The 15,687-nt window shown below is 44.5% G+C and overlaps 5 protein-coding genes across 5 annotated transcripts; 1 reads left to right on the top strand and 4 right to left on the bottom strand.

The window, feature by feature from the left end:
- Positions 1-9: 9 nt before the first annotated feature.
- Positions 10-1,308, bottom strand: UBX3 (LALA0S03e04676g1_1; the record flags this gene model as incomplete). Its single annotated transcript, XM_022773261.1, has 1 exon — positions 10-1,308. One exon carries the CDS (start codon positions 1,306-1,308, stop codon positions 10-12), a length of 1,299 nt encoding a protein of 432 aa, XP_022627753.1.
- A 449-nt stretch (positions 1,309-1,757) lies between these two features.
- On the bottom strand, positions 1,758-3,023 carry RAM1 (LALA0S03e04698g1_1; the record flags this gene model as incomplete). Its single annotated transcript, XM_022773262.1, has 1 exon — positions 1,758-3,023. One exon carries the CDS (start codon positions 3,021-3,023, stop codon positions 1,758-1,760), a length of 1,266 nt encoding a protein of 421 aa, XP_022627754.1.
- A 344-nt stretch (positions 3,024-3,367) lies between these two features.
- On the bottom strand, positions 3,368-4,261 carry LALA0_S03e04720g (LALA0S03e04720g1_1; the record flags this gene model as incomplete). Its single annotated transcript, XM_022773263.1, has 1 exon — positions 3,368-4,261. The coding sequence occupies one exon, from the start codon at positions 4,259-4,261 to the stop codon at positions 3,368-3,370; it is 894 nt and encodes a 297-aa protein (XP_022627755.1).
- A 3,749-nt stretch (positions 4,262-8,010) lies between these two features.
- Positions 8,011-12,165, top strand: LYS2 (LALA0S03e04742g1_1; the record flags this gene model as incomplete). Its single annotated transcript, XM_022773264.1, has 1 exon — positions 8,011-12,165. One exon carries the CDS (start codon positions 8,011-8,013, stop codon positions 12,163-12,165), a length of 4,155 nt encoding a protein of 1,384 aa, XP_022627756.1.
- Positions 12,166-12,246: 81 nt separating this feature from the next.
- On the bottom strand, positions 12,247-14,613 carry RAD16 (LALA0S03e04764g1_1; the record flags this gene model as incomplete). The annotated part of the gene is made up of 1 exon (XM_022773266.1): positions 12,247-14,613. One exon carries the CDS (start codon positions 14,611-14,613, stop codon positions 12,247-12,249), a length of 2,367 nt encoding a protein of 788 aa, XP_022627757.1.
- Positions 14,614-15,687: the final 1,074 nt, after the last annotated feature.

Consider the following 15,687-nt stretch of genomic DNA (forward strand, 5'->3'; position numbering starts at 1 on the left):
TGTAATAATTTAGTCTGCGATATTGAACTCCATAACAATATTTCCCGATGGATAAATGGCATCAACGTCCTTAATTATGGCCTGTGGATCTAAATCCACTCTTGGTACCGGGGTTATGAGCTTAAACGGATATTTGTACTCGTAATTGGGCTTTCTGATGTCTACCCGGTCTGTATCTGATGTTTCATTGAGCAATCCCAGACGAGATAGTTCGACAAATGCGTATATTTCTTCAATGGGTAGTTTAGCGTCAAAATGGCGAACAACACGACCTTGATCTGCGATCCGAATGGCCACTCTACAGGAGCCTTCAGAACTATCTGGCTCCTGATTCAAGGTCTGTCTTCTCCAGGAAAGCCACTGTTGCTTTAAATCTGTTTCACGCTCCTGTCTTCTCTGGTTGGCTTCCTCAACTTGTCTGATGCGACTGCGTTCTTGGTCCTGCCGAAGCGACGCTTGATACCGCGAATCCTGTTGTTCCCGCATAAGTCTCTGAAGCTCTATATTTTGCTGTTGTTGACGTAACTCGATGAGTCTTTGATAAAACTTTGCCATTTTGGCCTCAAACCCAGCAAGCGACCGATCTGGACTCTCACCTTCGATTGCCTCAATGACTTGTATCTTGTTTCCAGGTTTGGGGGCCAATAAGCCTAGAAAAGGTAGCTTTCTGACTTTCAAGCCATTTGCGACCTGAAGCCCTTCAGAAGTTGTCACGTCCCCCATCCAGATCAGGGCCTCGTATCTACGAGCCATGTTGACGAACTTTTCAGAACATAGAGCGCCTAAATACTCACCACAATTGTCCAGCAACTGATCGTGAAGGTACACGATGCCAAATTTGACCTGTGCAGAGCTTGACTGCAGCAACTTCGCATACGATGGAACGAGATGAGGTGTCAAAGTTCCATCTTCTGCACTGTAAATGGAAGCAAAGCTGAAGGAATCCTCCAATCGAGCTTCATCGGCCGAAGTTTTGGCTACCTGTGAGCTGTGTTCCAAACACAGAGTATCCAGAAGAGAAGACAGGGCATCTTCGTGATCCAGAGTTCTCTTCTTACGGTCGTAGAACGACCAAACTTTGTGAAAAGGTCGCAGTACGTTAATCAGCAGTACCAATGTGGCCATGGCATAGTAGATCAAGAGAAGGGGAATCTTGAGACAAACTCTCGTTACGCTCTCGAATGGTGACCGATGTACTGGGGAACCGGGTGTGGGTGGATGTTCGTCCTCACTGGTGGGAAATGACCCCGGAATTCGCTGGAAATCCTGGTTTCCACCGGGCCTAAGCAAACGTTGAATATAGTCCATCGATACACAAGCTCTAGCGAGGAAAGACGGCTAAAAATACCAACTTCCAAGAGCATTTCACTGGGTCGCATGACACTTCCCAAGAGGCCATTATATAATTACAGTGATTTAACTTCAATAGCGTATTTAGTGATCTAGACTTGTTTAAGCTTTACTTATCGCTACTAAGCTGATCACCACGGCCTGTGCAACTAGCTTGGCGACATTGGCCATTCGACAAGGTTCTTTCCCACTCTTGAAGATCCCTTTCCTGTGTATATGTCTCTTTCTACCGTTCTTTAGCCGTTCTTTACATATATATATGACGAAAAAAGACTGACGAGCGCTCAGTGAACACGAACAAGATCAATTCTTTCTGTTGCGCTGTTTATCGCTACGCATCTTTTTCCCGCTGCCTTTAACATTTGAATGATGTGATTCCGCACTTTCTGCGGAAGAACGAAAGCCTTCTAGTGGACAGACGGTAATTTGGAATGGAAAGCGATGAATTTCGATACATCGTCGATAGGAAGTCCGAATATCGGGTTTACAGGTTGCAATTGCGTCTCTTTGGCTGTTGGTAGAGTGCTGATCGATTTTTGTGCATTGGCAGCTTCAAATGTATGTTCTGTGAGCGAAAATCCCATCAAAACGTAGGCTGTGTGGTAATAGTCCGGTGACTTGCCCGGTTTGTCTCGAAGACCGGGTCTTTCTGAAGATTGACAGCACTTGAGTATGTATCCTTGTAGCGCCGTCTTCTCAATGAAGGATCCAAATCCGGCTATCTCGAGAAGCGAATTAACGGCCCCCACCCAGTAGCTATAGCAGCCATCCACCAACTTGTTGCTGCGTCCTGAAAACCCTTTCTCCTCCGCCGTTTGGCGGGCACTGCACCATTCTGCAAGCTTTGACAGGTCGCTCTTTTGCAGGCTGTCGAGTATGGCCAGACCTGCAGAAGCGCAAAATGTGTACCCACCGTGTGCTTCGTCGTCCTGAGGACAAGCACCAAATCCTCCCTCGTAAGTTTGGCATCGCAACAAGAACTCGGCAACACCTTCACATAATTCTTGTGTGAGTATATTTAGCATTTTAGCAACGCTGAGCGCGCAATACGTTGATCTGGAATCGCATTCGCCCACCGTAGTGCCCGTCTTGAACCCATTATTACTGCATTTTAGTGACAAAAGCCACTTGTAAATCGCTTGACGGTCAATCTGGCCCCAGCAGTCATCAACGTTATCGCACAATGCCAAAGCATTGATCGCTGCATAAGTACAGACCAAATGCGGATCTTGGCCGTAACCCCCGCAGAAAGGTCCCTTTTGCACCGATGCACCAAAGAGCTTGGTGTATATTTTGCGCTGAACATCTTCTGTCAGCCAGTTTCTATTCAACATCCGTAGCGAGCATGCAATCCAATACAGGATCCATGGCTGTGATGCATCCAATGCCTTCATTTGTCTCGGAAGCGAATTACTGAAGGAAAAGTCGAGATATTGCCGGTGAAAGTCCTTCAATAATACAACCTTAGTATTCTCCAGACTCTCGAACAGTTCCTGACACTCTAACATAACATGTTCGCGGTCCTCCGTGGTCTCAGTACTCATTAAAACCATGCTAACGGGTAAACTTCGCATCTCTTCTACTTCATCACCTATTACTTCAATTGTAGGTCTTTTACGACCCAGAAACTGGGCGTTTATATAATTGGCAGTTCTGAAAGACTGACTGCTCATTTGCGGCACTAGTTGGCTGTCGATTGTTAGGTTTTTGAGGATTGCAACTTCAACTTGGCTAACTTTCCTATTGCCATAGACAAATTAGGCATACAAGACGTATGCGCTGGACAAGCTAGCCATTCAAGGTTGAAAAGACAGTAAAATAAAGCTTTTATTTGGGGTGCGAAATGGCATTTAAAATGTTATGTACAATTCGTTACAGACCTTTGTTTCCTCCGCATTCCTGAGTCAACGGAGGTTGAAAAGTCGATTGCAAGGATGTATGTTGCAGTAGTAATTCATTAGGCGTTTCGGGCAACTCTGCAAGAAGAAGAAAAGCGTGCTGCTATTGCTGCTACCGCTTATGCTGCGGTCGGTTCAGAAACGGGTTCTTGAGTCTTGGTAGCTTTTTCTTCTGGAACAGAATCTTCATGAGCAGGTTTCAAGGCAGCAACGTCGACAGCCAATTCACGGTCGTTGAAGGATTTGCCTTGGAATTCGGTCACTTTCTGAGCGATGTCGGAGCAGTTTTTAAAAGTGACAAAAGCGATACCTCTGTTCATCTTCTTGGAGTAAAAATACTGCTTCGTTTTCACGTTGCGCATTCTTCTTAGGGGCATGACAACGAGATCGGGCTCGGTGCCAAAAAACTCGGCCACTTGCTCTTTGGTCGCCATGTAGGGCACGTTGTTGACGTATAGCGTGTCTGTGGTTCTCTCCATGGACTCCAATGGTGCTCTGGGCTTTTCCTGTCTCTTTGGAGGTGCTGGAATCGCAGATCTAACCGGTTTTCTGTCTTCTGCTGCGGCGTCAGTTTGGTTGTCTCGGGAAGAGGCTCCGGCTCCAGTTTCGGCTGCGGCCTCTGTTTCCTGATTTTTGGAAGCTTGTTGTTTCCTGGACTTGCTGATCCGGGCTTGACGTTTTTCATCGCGTTCTTCTTCCGTTTGCGCACGTCTGATGTAGATACCTCTGTCCTTGATTACGGTCTTGTCGTATTGGGCCTTAATAGCGTCAAAATCGATCTTGGAAGGAAACTTGACAAAAGCGTAACGTTGCTTGAAAGATTTCCCGTTTTTCGCGGAAGGGATCTCCACTTCCACCTGGTCGCCAAAAACCGCTTGCAGGTCCGCTTCTTGGCATTCCCGGGCCACGTTTCCGACGAAAATCGTCGTTTCAGGATCCACAATCGTTCTGGGAGTTTCCACGGGCTGCAAGCCGGTATTTTGAATCTGTTCTTCACTTACGACAGCTGACATTATTTGAAATCGGTTTTGAGTGGTTCTTGATAATTCTTACGAGACAGACAGCTAGAAACTTTGTTTGTTTGCTTCGGAAATGCCCTTTTATACCGTTACTGGTTTTCGATGTTATTTTCCTGCTGAAAATCGCTGCAATCGGCGGAGATGAACCAAAAAACTTTAATAAAGAGTCGGAAAGTCTGAACTTGAAGGAGTGCTTGTTAGTATCGCTAAATTCACGATCAATTGGTGCTTCAAAATTCAGTATACAAACGCTTTTTGGCAAGGGTTTCTTGGTATGAAAGTGTTGTCAAAACAGTGGATTACACACACAGCGTTTGTTTTTATAGTCAAGTTTCGTGATTTTTTCAAATTGCCCCTTTTATAGCATGGGGATTTGCACTAAGGGTAAAAAACTTATTAATATAAAGGGAAATGTGAAGGTTAAAGCGGGAAACTGGTGATGTGGAAAGGGAGTTTAGGATTTGGTGGATGTAGCTGGTAGACGTGAGTAGAAGACGGTAATTGGTTGATTACACGCGGGAAATAAATGGTAAGACTAGTCGTTGAAAGATGTTGTCGCTTTTCACGAAACCGATTTCGAAAATATACAGATTTTGTAAATGTTCATGTTTCTTCTCTCATTCTATTGTCCAGACTCCGTGATCTCTAGTGTGTAGACGGGTTTGAGTTTTTAACGGCTATTTTACATGGTGACCTGAATGTTTTGATTTAAAGAACGCATTTTGTGGGAGAGTCACGTGATTGTTATGTGTCACTAGATTGAGAGATTTGTTTTTATGTGTAGAGCTATTTGCCGTGGACGAGACTTTTGGGAATGTCTGTTCGATAGAGTTAGGGCGTATATTTAACGGGTTGGACAATGGGCACCTCTATTTTCGGCGTGCTTGTGGCTTCAAGATCGGACATTGTATTGATTTCACAACATCTAGCTACACATTTCAGCTACCACCGTTTGTATATGACCTGTCAACTCGTCCCGTCAACTACAGCGTTATCTTCACCACCAGGACTGGAAGAGAGAAAGAGCAGCCGTGTATAATGACGAGCCGATTCACGAGGTAGAATCAGTGGTAACAAATGAGACAACTCTTCAACTCCTTTCTGGCGTACAAAAGTAACTAGGAGGTTTTCGGGCGCTTTAATCTGCCAAGCTTGATGATCAAGCCGAAACATCTGAACAACATAAACGCTGCGTGTTTTGTTATTCGTACCTAACCCCGCTTATATTTATATTACTTAGATCACTTTATTGGAAATGTGACGCCCGTCTCTGAGACTATGTAACTGATCTTGTGGATGAACATCGCGACGCGAACCATAGTGAACTAGCCAAACCGGGGGGGTACTAAGAGTGTTTTCATAACCATTATCATTTTTATAAGAGTGTCTTGAAGACTTCTCTAGTTCACCTTTTCCAAGTACTGTTCATCACTAAGATTGGAGGCACGAGATTCGGAGACAGTGAAGGAAAGACGCTTACATACTACGACGAGCGAAGATACTTACAACGAATGAAGATACTTACAACGAGCGAAGATGCTTACATACTACAATGAGCGAAGATACTTGCATAACTACAACTAGACATTCTCATGGACATAAGGTCAAAATCACGAATTTTCACTACCAAGGTGAATTTCATTATCTCTATGGTGACCCACTTAATCTTCATTTCCCTACATCCATTTCCACTTCCATCGATGGTGAAGTAGTTGTTGGGATTGGTAAACTATATGGGATAGTGCCAATTGCGTAATCAGAAAATGACATACTAGTCTAAAATGACATATCAAGCACTAAGGTGAAATGGGCCAATCGTAAGGATATGAAGCAACAACACGCCAACGCTGTGCAGGATCTGCAAGCAATCCAGTCCTTACTAATGGCTAGGATCTGGAACGTTACCGACTGTTTGCTATTGTTGCTACAAAAGTCGTTTAAATATCAGTGGTTTGGTCAAACAGAACGTACCAAACCTATAACCAAGAGAGCCACGGAGAGATAAGTAGAATCCATAACCATAACCATTCACTTAGAGCAAATCATGACTGAGCAAACGAAGCAGTTTAACAACTCGAACACTGTTGACGTGGTCGAGCCTCGATAGTAGTACTCCTTCTTGAAGACGCAGTCTTGAACATGCAGCGTTGGTGCTAATCGCAAAGCCTTTACGGCATTCGATGTGGGTCCATAGGATTAAAATTGGTGCGCAGACTCAGTCGTACGTAACTGCCACCATGGATTGTTTTATGCGTACAGTTGCCGTGGATATAGATTCGTTTGTCTTCAATTGTACTGGCGATGAGCCGAACAGTACTAGATTGAGTTTCTTGGATTAGAGATCACGTGCCAGCTAGAAATGTAACTGTTTTTAACTCTATAAGCCAGCAATCGACAGTAGCGTTACAGTAGTTGGTTAGCCTGAGATATACACTAATCTAGAGACTCTTTTCCCCTGTGTGCGTGTGTAAGTTTTCATATCCCTCAATCGAAATAACTCTTTCGGACACATCCATACGTAGCCACCTCGTCGGAACACCGTTCCAATAATCACAAGACATCCTCACATGGTTCCAAAAAACAAGGCAACTTGAGGAGCCGAAGGTTCGTGTTTGGCTTGTAAACAGAAGCTTCAAACCTGCAGATTTCGCAAATTCCGTATACAGTGATGTTTGTTACCACACCAATTGTTGAACTGCTTCACTAGTTGACCTGACACAATTTGACTCCCGTAATTGCAGACTTTTGCCGTTTCCAATCAACGGTGGGAAATGACCACCGGCAAAGGTAAAGGAAAAGTGTTGTTCTAATGTATCTCCGTACATAGTGATTCTATCTGGTCAACTCTTTAAGATGCCACATTTACCTAAACGTCTATACAGCACTAGTCCAAACGACATTCCTTAGACTACGCATAGTATTACCGGACGAGGAGTGTTTCTCGTCCGTTTCCCTGAAAAACTGTCCTGTGAATCACGTGACCCATTATGTCACTGTGTACTACTGTCTCAATATAATTAAAGTACCAGCAGATATCTCTAGCTTCCCAACTTCACACCACCACAGCCACCATCAAAAAATCCCAAATAGCGGTATTAAAACAACCAGCTCATGATAAATTACTCCGATTCGCATTAGTTCGTCCCTCAGCTGCTCTATTCGCTAATGCTTCCCTTTTCCAGCACGAAAATCGCAGTGCTATGTGTTGGGCGGCTAATTCCAAACCTGAAGTATGATCGTCTAAAATGGGAAACATACTTCACAGAGAGCTTTTATTGCCTCTATGATCACAAATAAAAAGCTGCAATGCAGACTGGACGCCAACTTCTCGCATGTTCCTCATCTTTTGTCCCCCTGTAACACACTGGTTCTCAAAAAGTCTCCTCTGCAATCACCAAAAAAGACGGCATTCCCAGCAACTAGCGATCAGTTTGAACCAAGATCACAAAAACTATGGAAACTCCTTTAAAAACATGACTTATGACTCTTTGACTGGGTCTATTCCCTCTGAGTCACGTTCCCTCACGCTTTCAGTAGTTTTCCTTCGTTTTCCCACCGGAATTTTTGTTAAATATGGGAAAAACCTGTAAGCCCATCGACGTGAACTAGTAGGGTTTAAAAAAGATCACATTTCAAATACCTTGAGACCCAACTACTTCAAAGCTTGTTCAATCAATCAATCCAACTAGGCCTAATACGCACGACACACGTTCCGCAATAAAATAAATAGATACGTGGAAATCATGTCTATATTGGACTTGTGGACGCAAGAACTTGAAAATCCAACACTCAGCGTTTTACCGCATGATTTTTTACGTCCTCATAGCGATCCGCTAGTCGAAAGGCGTGAAAAAAGCATTCATTTGCCTCAACTGGAGCTGCCTCATGGTCAGGACAACTATACACTCGTACTAGCAATTTGGGCTTCTCTCCTGTTCAGACTCACTGGTGACGATGACATCGTGTTGCTGATCAGGGAAAACAGAGTTCTCAGATTCACCGTACAGCCCACTTGGACATTTGCCGCTCTTTACGAGGCGGTTTCGAAAGAATTGCAGCGTGTGGAACAGTTATCATCCGTTAGTTTCGACGAATTATCTCTACACGTTCAAACATCCCAAGAAAGAGATCAGCCACCTCATTTCTTCCGCCTGGGATGTCTGCAAAATCAACCAGAATTCGCACTCGAAGGACAGTACAAGACACAATTACTGGATTTGGCTTGGAATCTGCAAGGAAACTCCAATTTGACAGTAATTTACAATGGACTACTCTACTCCGACACCAGAATTGACATTTTGCTATCTCAATTTAACCAATTCGCTTCCGCGGTTTTGAAGGATACTTCAGAATATTTCACTAAGGTTTCTTTGATCACTCCGTCCAGCCAAAAAGCATTGCCAGACCCAACCGAAAACCTGGGCTGGTGTGATTTTGCAGGATGCATTCACGACATTTTCCAAGACAACGCTGCCAAATTTCCAGAAAGAACATGCGTAGTAGAAACTCCGGGTTTGAATTCTGATGCTCAATCTCGCGTATTCACGTATCAAGACATTAACAGAGCGTCCAACGTGGTTGCTCACTATTTGATCAATACCGGTATCAAGATAGGGGACGTAGTCATGATCTACTCTTCAAGAGGTGTTGATTTGATGGTGTGCGTTATGGGTGTGTTGAAGGCTGGAGCTACGTTTTCGGTCATTGATCCAGCTTATCCACCCGCAAGACAAACCATCTACTTAGGTGTTGCTAAGCCTAAAGGTTTGATCGTGATTCGTGCCGCCGGCAAGTTGGACCAACTAGTTGAAGATTACATCTCCAGTGAATTAGATGTGATCTCAAGGATACCATCTATTGCAATCCAAAGCAACGGTGTGGTTGAAGGCGGTGTTTTACCAGGTTCGTCCGCGGACTGCTTGGACCGCTTCGAGTCTTTGAAAGACACGCGTTCGGGCGTGATCGTGGGACCTGACAGCAACCCAACATTATCATTCACCTCTGGATCAGAAGGTATTCCTAAAGGTGTTTTAGGGAGACACTTCTCCCTTGCTTATTACTTCAACTGGATGTCCCAACAATTCAACCTATCAGCATCTGACAAATTTACAATGCTTTCAGGTATTGCTCACGACCCTATACAAAGAGATATGTTCACTCCTTTGTTCCTAGGTGCCCAGCTACTGGTACCCACTGAGGATGATATTGGGACACCGGGTCAGCTAGCAGATTGGATGGGCAGGTACGGCGCGACGGTAACACATTTAACCCCAGCCATGGGTCAGCTGCTTACCGCCCAAGCCACTTCCTCGTTTCCTTCATTGCACCATGCCTTCTTTGTTGGAGATATCTTAACCAAAAGGGACTGTTTAAGACTTCAAACCTTGGCTGAAAACGTTCGTGTTGTCAACATGTATGGTACTACAGAGACGCAAAGAGCCGTGTCATTTTTCGAGGTAAATTCAAGATCGGACGATCCTCTATCCTTGAAATCTTTGAAAGATGTGATGCCCGCCGGAAAAGGTATGCTTAACGTTCAGCTACTTGTCGTGAACCGTAACGACACAACGCAGATCTGTGGTGTTGGAGAGATCGGTGAGATATATGTAAGAGCTGGTGGCTTGGCAGAGGGCTACCGCGGCCTACCGGACCTCAATAAGGAAAAATTTGTGCAGAACTGGTTTGTGGAATCGGGACACTGGGACTACTTGGATAAAGATAATGGCGAGCCATGGCGTAAGTTTTGGTATGGGCCTCGTGATCGCTTATACAGAACCGGTGATTTGGGGAGGTATACACCGGATGGCAACTGCGAGTGCTGCGGACGTGCCGACGACCAGGTCAAGATCCGTGGTTTCAGAATTGAGCTTGGTGAGATTGACACCCACATTTCTCAACACCCTCTTGTGCGTGAAAACATCACCCTAGTGCGCCGCAACGCCGACAACGAACCCACACTCATTACCTTCATGGTCCCGCGCTTTGACAAAGGCGATGAGCTGTCTAATTTTGAATCAGAGATTTCTGATGAAGTTTCTAAAGATGCTGTAGTCAACGGCCTCGTCAAATACAGACTTTTGGCTCAGGATATCAAGATTGGATTGAAGAAGCGTTTAGCGAGCTACGCCATTCCTACAATTATCGTTGTTCTCGCAAAATTACCCTTGAATCCAAATGGTAAGGTCGACAAGCCCAAGTTGCAGTTCCCAACTTCAAAGCAACTCGCAGCCGCCGCTGAGAATAGCTCGATTGAGATTGATGACTCAGGATTCTCTGAAACCGAAATCGAGGTTCGTAATCTCTGGTTAGAAGTGCTTCCAACCAGACCTGCCACCATCACACCAGATGACTCTTTCTTCGACCTAGGGGGACACTCTATTTTGGCGACAAAAATGATTTTCACCCTCAAAACAAAGCTGCATGTTGAGTTGCCGTTGGGAACAGTTTTCAAGTATCCCACCATCAAGCTTTTTGCTAATGAAGTAGTGAGAGCTAGAGCGTCTGAGAAAAACTCAACACCTGAGGATACTGTTACTGCAGACTATTTCGGAGACGCAAAAGAGCTTGTGAAAACAATGTTGCCAGAAACTTTCCCCTCGCGTAAAAGCATCGATTGCGACTCCGATACCATTAACGTATTTGTGACAGGTGTAACAGGATTTTTGGGTTCTTACATCCTCGCAGATCTCCTAAGCAGACCGGACTCGAAGAGAGTTAAAGTGTTCGCACACGTTCGTGCAAAAGACGCCGCTGCGGGGTTGGACCGTGTGATTAAGGCTGGTGTTGTTTACGGCACTTGGTCTCCCGCTTTCCGCCCTCATATAGAAATTGTTTTGGGGGATTTATCCAAACCACAATTCGGTCTTGAAGACAAAGCATGGGACAAACTGGCGAACGAGGTAGATGTTATTATTCACAATGGTGCCCTGGTTCACTGGGTCTATCCCTACGCAAAATTAAGAGATGCCAATGTCATCTCCACCATCAATGTTATGAAGCTCGCGTCCTGTGGCTCCAAGGCCAAATATTTCACGTTTGTTTCTTCCACATCCACGATAGACACTCCGCACTACTTCAAACTTTCTGATGAGCTAGCTGCAGAAGGTCACGGATTGCCCGAAAGTGATGATCTAATGGGATCTTCGACTGGGCTGGGTGGTGGATACGGCCAATCCAAATGGGCTGCCGAGTATATCATTAGACGCGCTGGTGAGCGTGGTTTGCGAGGATGCATCGTAAGGCCGGGCTACGTGACTGGTGCATCTCGTAACGGTTCGTCCAACACCGACGACTTTTTGCTGAGAAGTCTGAAGGGTGTTGTCCAGCTGGGTAAAATTCCGGATATCAGAAACACTGTCAACATGGTTCCTGTCGATCAAGTTGCCCGTGTAGTCACTGCAGCCGGATTTTATCCTCCTTCTGAGAATTCTTTAGAGGTTGCCCACGTCACAGCTCATCCACGTTGTTTGTTCAAAGACTACCTATATGAGCTGGCAACATATGGCTACTCTGTGGAGGTTGAAAGTTATGACTCATGGAGAAAGTCTTTGGAAGAATCCGTCATCGGACGCCAAGAGGAAAACGCCCTGTATCCCTTATTGCACATGGTTCTGGATAACTTGCCGGAAAACACCAAGGCACCTGAGTTGGATGACTCTAATGCGGTCATTTCCTTAAGTAAAGATGCTCAATGGACCGGCGAAGATCGTTCAAGCGGTATGGGCGCCACTTCTGATCAAATTGGAATATATATTGCTTTCTTGATCAAGGTGGGTTTCTTGCCTCCTCCTTCGCAGGCAGGCACTCTAGACATACCTGAGATTGAGTTGTCTGAGGAACAGATTGAACTCGTGTCTTCAGGTGCTGGCGCTCGAGGCAGCTCTGCAGCGTCGAAATAATGATGATGTATAACGAATGTGAACAAAATACCTCTTTTCTTTCCGATCTATACATGCTAATTGTAGGTTTTTGAAGACGTCCTAGTTGTTGAACAAGAATTGCAAATCCCCGGGAGTCAATTTGTTGATGGCCGCATCGTCTTGGCTTATCGTAGCGTGAATCATGTTAGCCTTTTTCTCCTGTAGTTCAATAATTCTGGATTCAATGCTGTCTTCAATGCAAAACCTTGTTATCTTGACCGGTCTAAATTGGCCAATTCTATGCACTCTGTCTCCACTCTGCCACTCGACACTCGGATTCCACCAGGGGTCCAAGATGAATACTTGAGAAGCTTCACACAAATTCAAAGCAACACCACCGGCTTTCAAACTCACCAAAAACACTTCGCAGTGAATATCTTCCATGAAATATTTAATCGTTTGGTCTCTTTGCGTGGGTGTCATGCTACCTTGCAGCTTCACGGTTTTGAATCCCGCTCTTTTAAGTCTCCACTCAACTAGATCCAGCATACTGGTGAACTGTGAGAAAACGATGGACTTGATTGTTCTTCGATCGCTTCGCAGATTGTAAAGCTCCTCCACTAATGCTTCAATCTTGGTGGAAGACCGCCAACTCCCTTTAACGTTAAGACGATCCACGATACTGTGTCTGGAATAAGATCTAGGAGTATATTCCAGAGCAGGTTGGGATAAATCAATACTCAACGCGATATGGCACACAGGGCATGTCAGTTTTTCGGTATTTTCCATGAAGGACTCGATGTATTCTTTAATGCATAGCCGACAGAACCTATGATGACATTTTGATTCGATCGGCTCTTCCGCTTCATCGTCACAAAGTTCGCAAACTATGACGCTGTCGTCATGGCCTTGTCCATTTTTCATTCTCTTGAGAACCAAGTCAGGATGGTCGGCCAACTGCCTCATCCTTGTGATTAGAGTGAAAATATTGGCGTAATTGTTCAACACAACTCCCTCTTCCACGTAAGAGTTAAACTTTCTCTTGATGTCCGTGTATAAACTCTGGTATAAGTCTTTTTCTTCTTCGTTGAAAAAATCTCGCCGTACAGTGACGATTCTTGGAGGTAAACCTAGGTCATCGGCTCTTTCCACTTTTGTTCTTCTGAGCATAACATTTTTTAACAGAAGCTGAATGTTATTGAAGGACTCGCGCCCAGGACCCTCCATGCCGTGTTTTTGGATGTTTTTCAACGCAAAATGGTTAAAGAAGTTGGTATGTTGCATCACGACATGCGCACATTTGTCGCAATGCATGTTATCGCTAAATTTCCATTCTTTTGAAGCGCAATCGCATTTGGTGCAGAAATACATGGAAAATGGATTGACATTCAAGAATCGAATTAGCGAATACATTTCACCAATCCTATTCTGGAGTGGTGTACCGGTTAAACACCATCGTTTTTCCGTCAAAAGATTATTGACGGCCTTCGCGGTGTTGCTTTGTCTATCTTTGATGTTGTGGGCCTCATCTAAGATAACGCGATAGAAGTTCATATTGTGAAGAAGCGACTTTTCCTTGTATACACCATTTTTCCGTTTGAAACCATAGTTTTGCTTGCGAAACGCTGACTCGAGGACGGAATATGTAGTCAGAAGAACATCGACATCTTTGAACTCACCCATATTTGAGGATCGATTAGCACCGTGGAAAATGTGGGTCTTAAGTTTTCCTCCAGTGTGCTGCTCAATTTCATTCCTCCATTGTACCAGAGCAACAGTAGGTGCTACTACCAAAGAGGGTTTCTTGGAAACGTCATTCATCAACAACGCTATGGTTTGAATAGTTTTACCCATACCCATTTCGTCCGCTAGCACCCCACCGCCGTACAAGCTTTGTTCCTGAGTAATGAGCCAATGCAAACCTTCAAGTTGGAAAGGTAGCAATTTGATGGTCATCCCAGAAGGTTGTGGTGCTCGGTTTGCTTTGTAAGCTGGTGCATCGTGTAAATCCGTGAAGACGGTTTTGAGTTCCGGATGGTTTTCGTAAAGTCTAGCGGTGTTTCTTTCGTAAGGTGTCGTTTTGGGTTTCTTGGGTTTAGGTTCTTTTTTGGTCTTTTTCTTAGTACCATTGGTCTTAGCCGCACTTGCTCTTTTCCGTTTCGGCTTGGTTTCTTCCGTTTCTTCAGCTTCTGCATTCTTGCGTGTACGTCTCTTAGACAAAGGCACGTCTTCGTCGTCGTCATCGTCGTCGTCCTTTTCGCTTTTTGTCTCCATCAACTCCTCTAAGACCGGTTTTTCATCCCTTGAAGAATCTATCAGTACAGGAGTACGCTCTTTGATGATGATCTCTTCGTAATCGTCGTCGTCTTCTTTATCATCTATTGCTCTATCAACTTGAGTAGTCTCGCCATCACTTATTTCGACATAATCAACTTGACGTTTCCGTCTGGTTTTTGGTTTTCTAATGAACCCACCTTCTTCTAGCATGTTGCAGGACTTGTTTTCTTAATGAAAGCCTGGAGTTAGATCTTCCGGTAGTTGAAGTTAGTAAGGTTGTTCCATTTGAAGTGCGATTTTTCACTAATTCAGATATTATAACCTTGTAGCTATTGAAGCTATCTGGAGGATTATGAGATCTTGAGAGAGCTTTGAGAAACCATCCTTGAACTTAATATGTAGCTTGAAATGCAGGGTATCTGAAGATGGTCTTGGAGTTTCAGAAAGCCAACTCTGTCATGCCCGCGCCAGGACTTGAAGATTTAATTTTTATAGTATTTGTAGAGGTCATCGCAAGATTGTTGGAAAGATACGACAGAGTTAGAGAGTGTTGAAGCATGACAACGCAATGCGGTTTGAAGTAGAATCAAGAGATCGAGCGGTGTTGAATCGTTAAAAATTTGGATGAGTTTGAGTACTCAATGGGATGGAAAATAGAAGAAATTAACAGGTGCTGATCTCACTCGACGTGATGAGGAGCATTTTTTCAATCAAGTGTAGGTGAAGCTGTTTGATCTGTGAACGGAGGTAAACATGCTCCCCAAGAGGTTGAGCATGAGCCGAGAGACTTATCAACCGTTTCTCGGTATGTTAAGATGTTACGAAAATTGAAAAGTAAGCTGGACCAGTTTTGAACACACAATGCAAAGCGTCCCTGTGGACAACGGGTGGATACCGTTTGTCACCTTGCTAGAGCCTGGCGTTCACAGAAAGTAGTCAAGGTACCATTTGAAGCGTCCATAGCCTTATCACTTTTGTCCACCCGGTCACTTCAACAATTTGGTCACGTGATATAAATACGAAAGTTTCATCGTAAAATCTCTGTAGTGCACTTCGGGACCCTCGCCCATTTTGTCACAGCAGTGCCAATTCCCTCACCATCAGATACACCAACCAGCTGCGCTTGGCACGAAATTTGGGTACAAACTATCTCGTTTTTTCCAAAGAAATCGAATTTCAAGTCACTTACTATTAAAGTGTCGTCAGCAGTAGTAGCACCACCCTCAAAGGTACATTAGTCGCCGAAAACATGAAAACAAGTTCCAAGACGCGCAAGGGAATACG

This window comes from Lachancea lanzarotensis, scaffold LALA0S03, assembly GCF_000938715.1.
Source record: "Lachancea lanzarotensis genome assembly LALA0, scaffold LALA0S03, whole genome shotgun sequence".
Classification (NCBI taxonomy): domain Eukaryota; kingdom Fungi; phylum Ascomycota; class Saccharomycetes; order Saccharomycetales; family Saccharomycetaceae; genus Lachancea; species Lachancea lanzarotensis.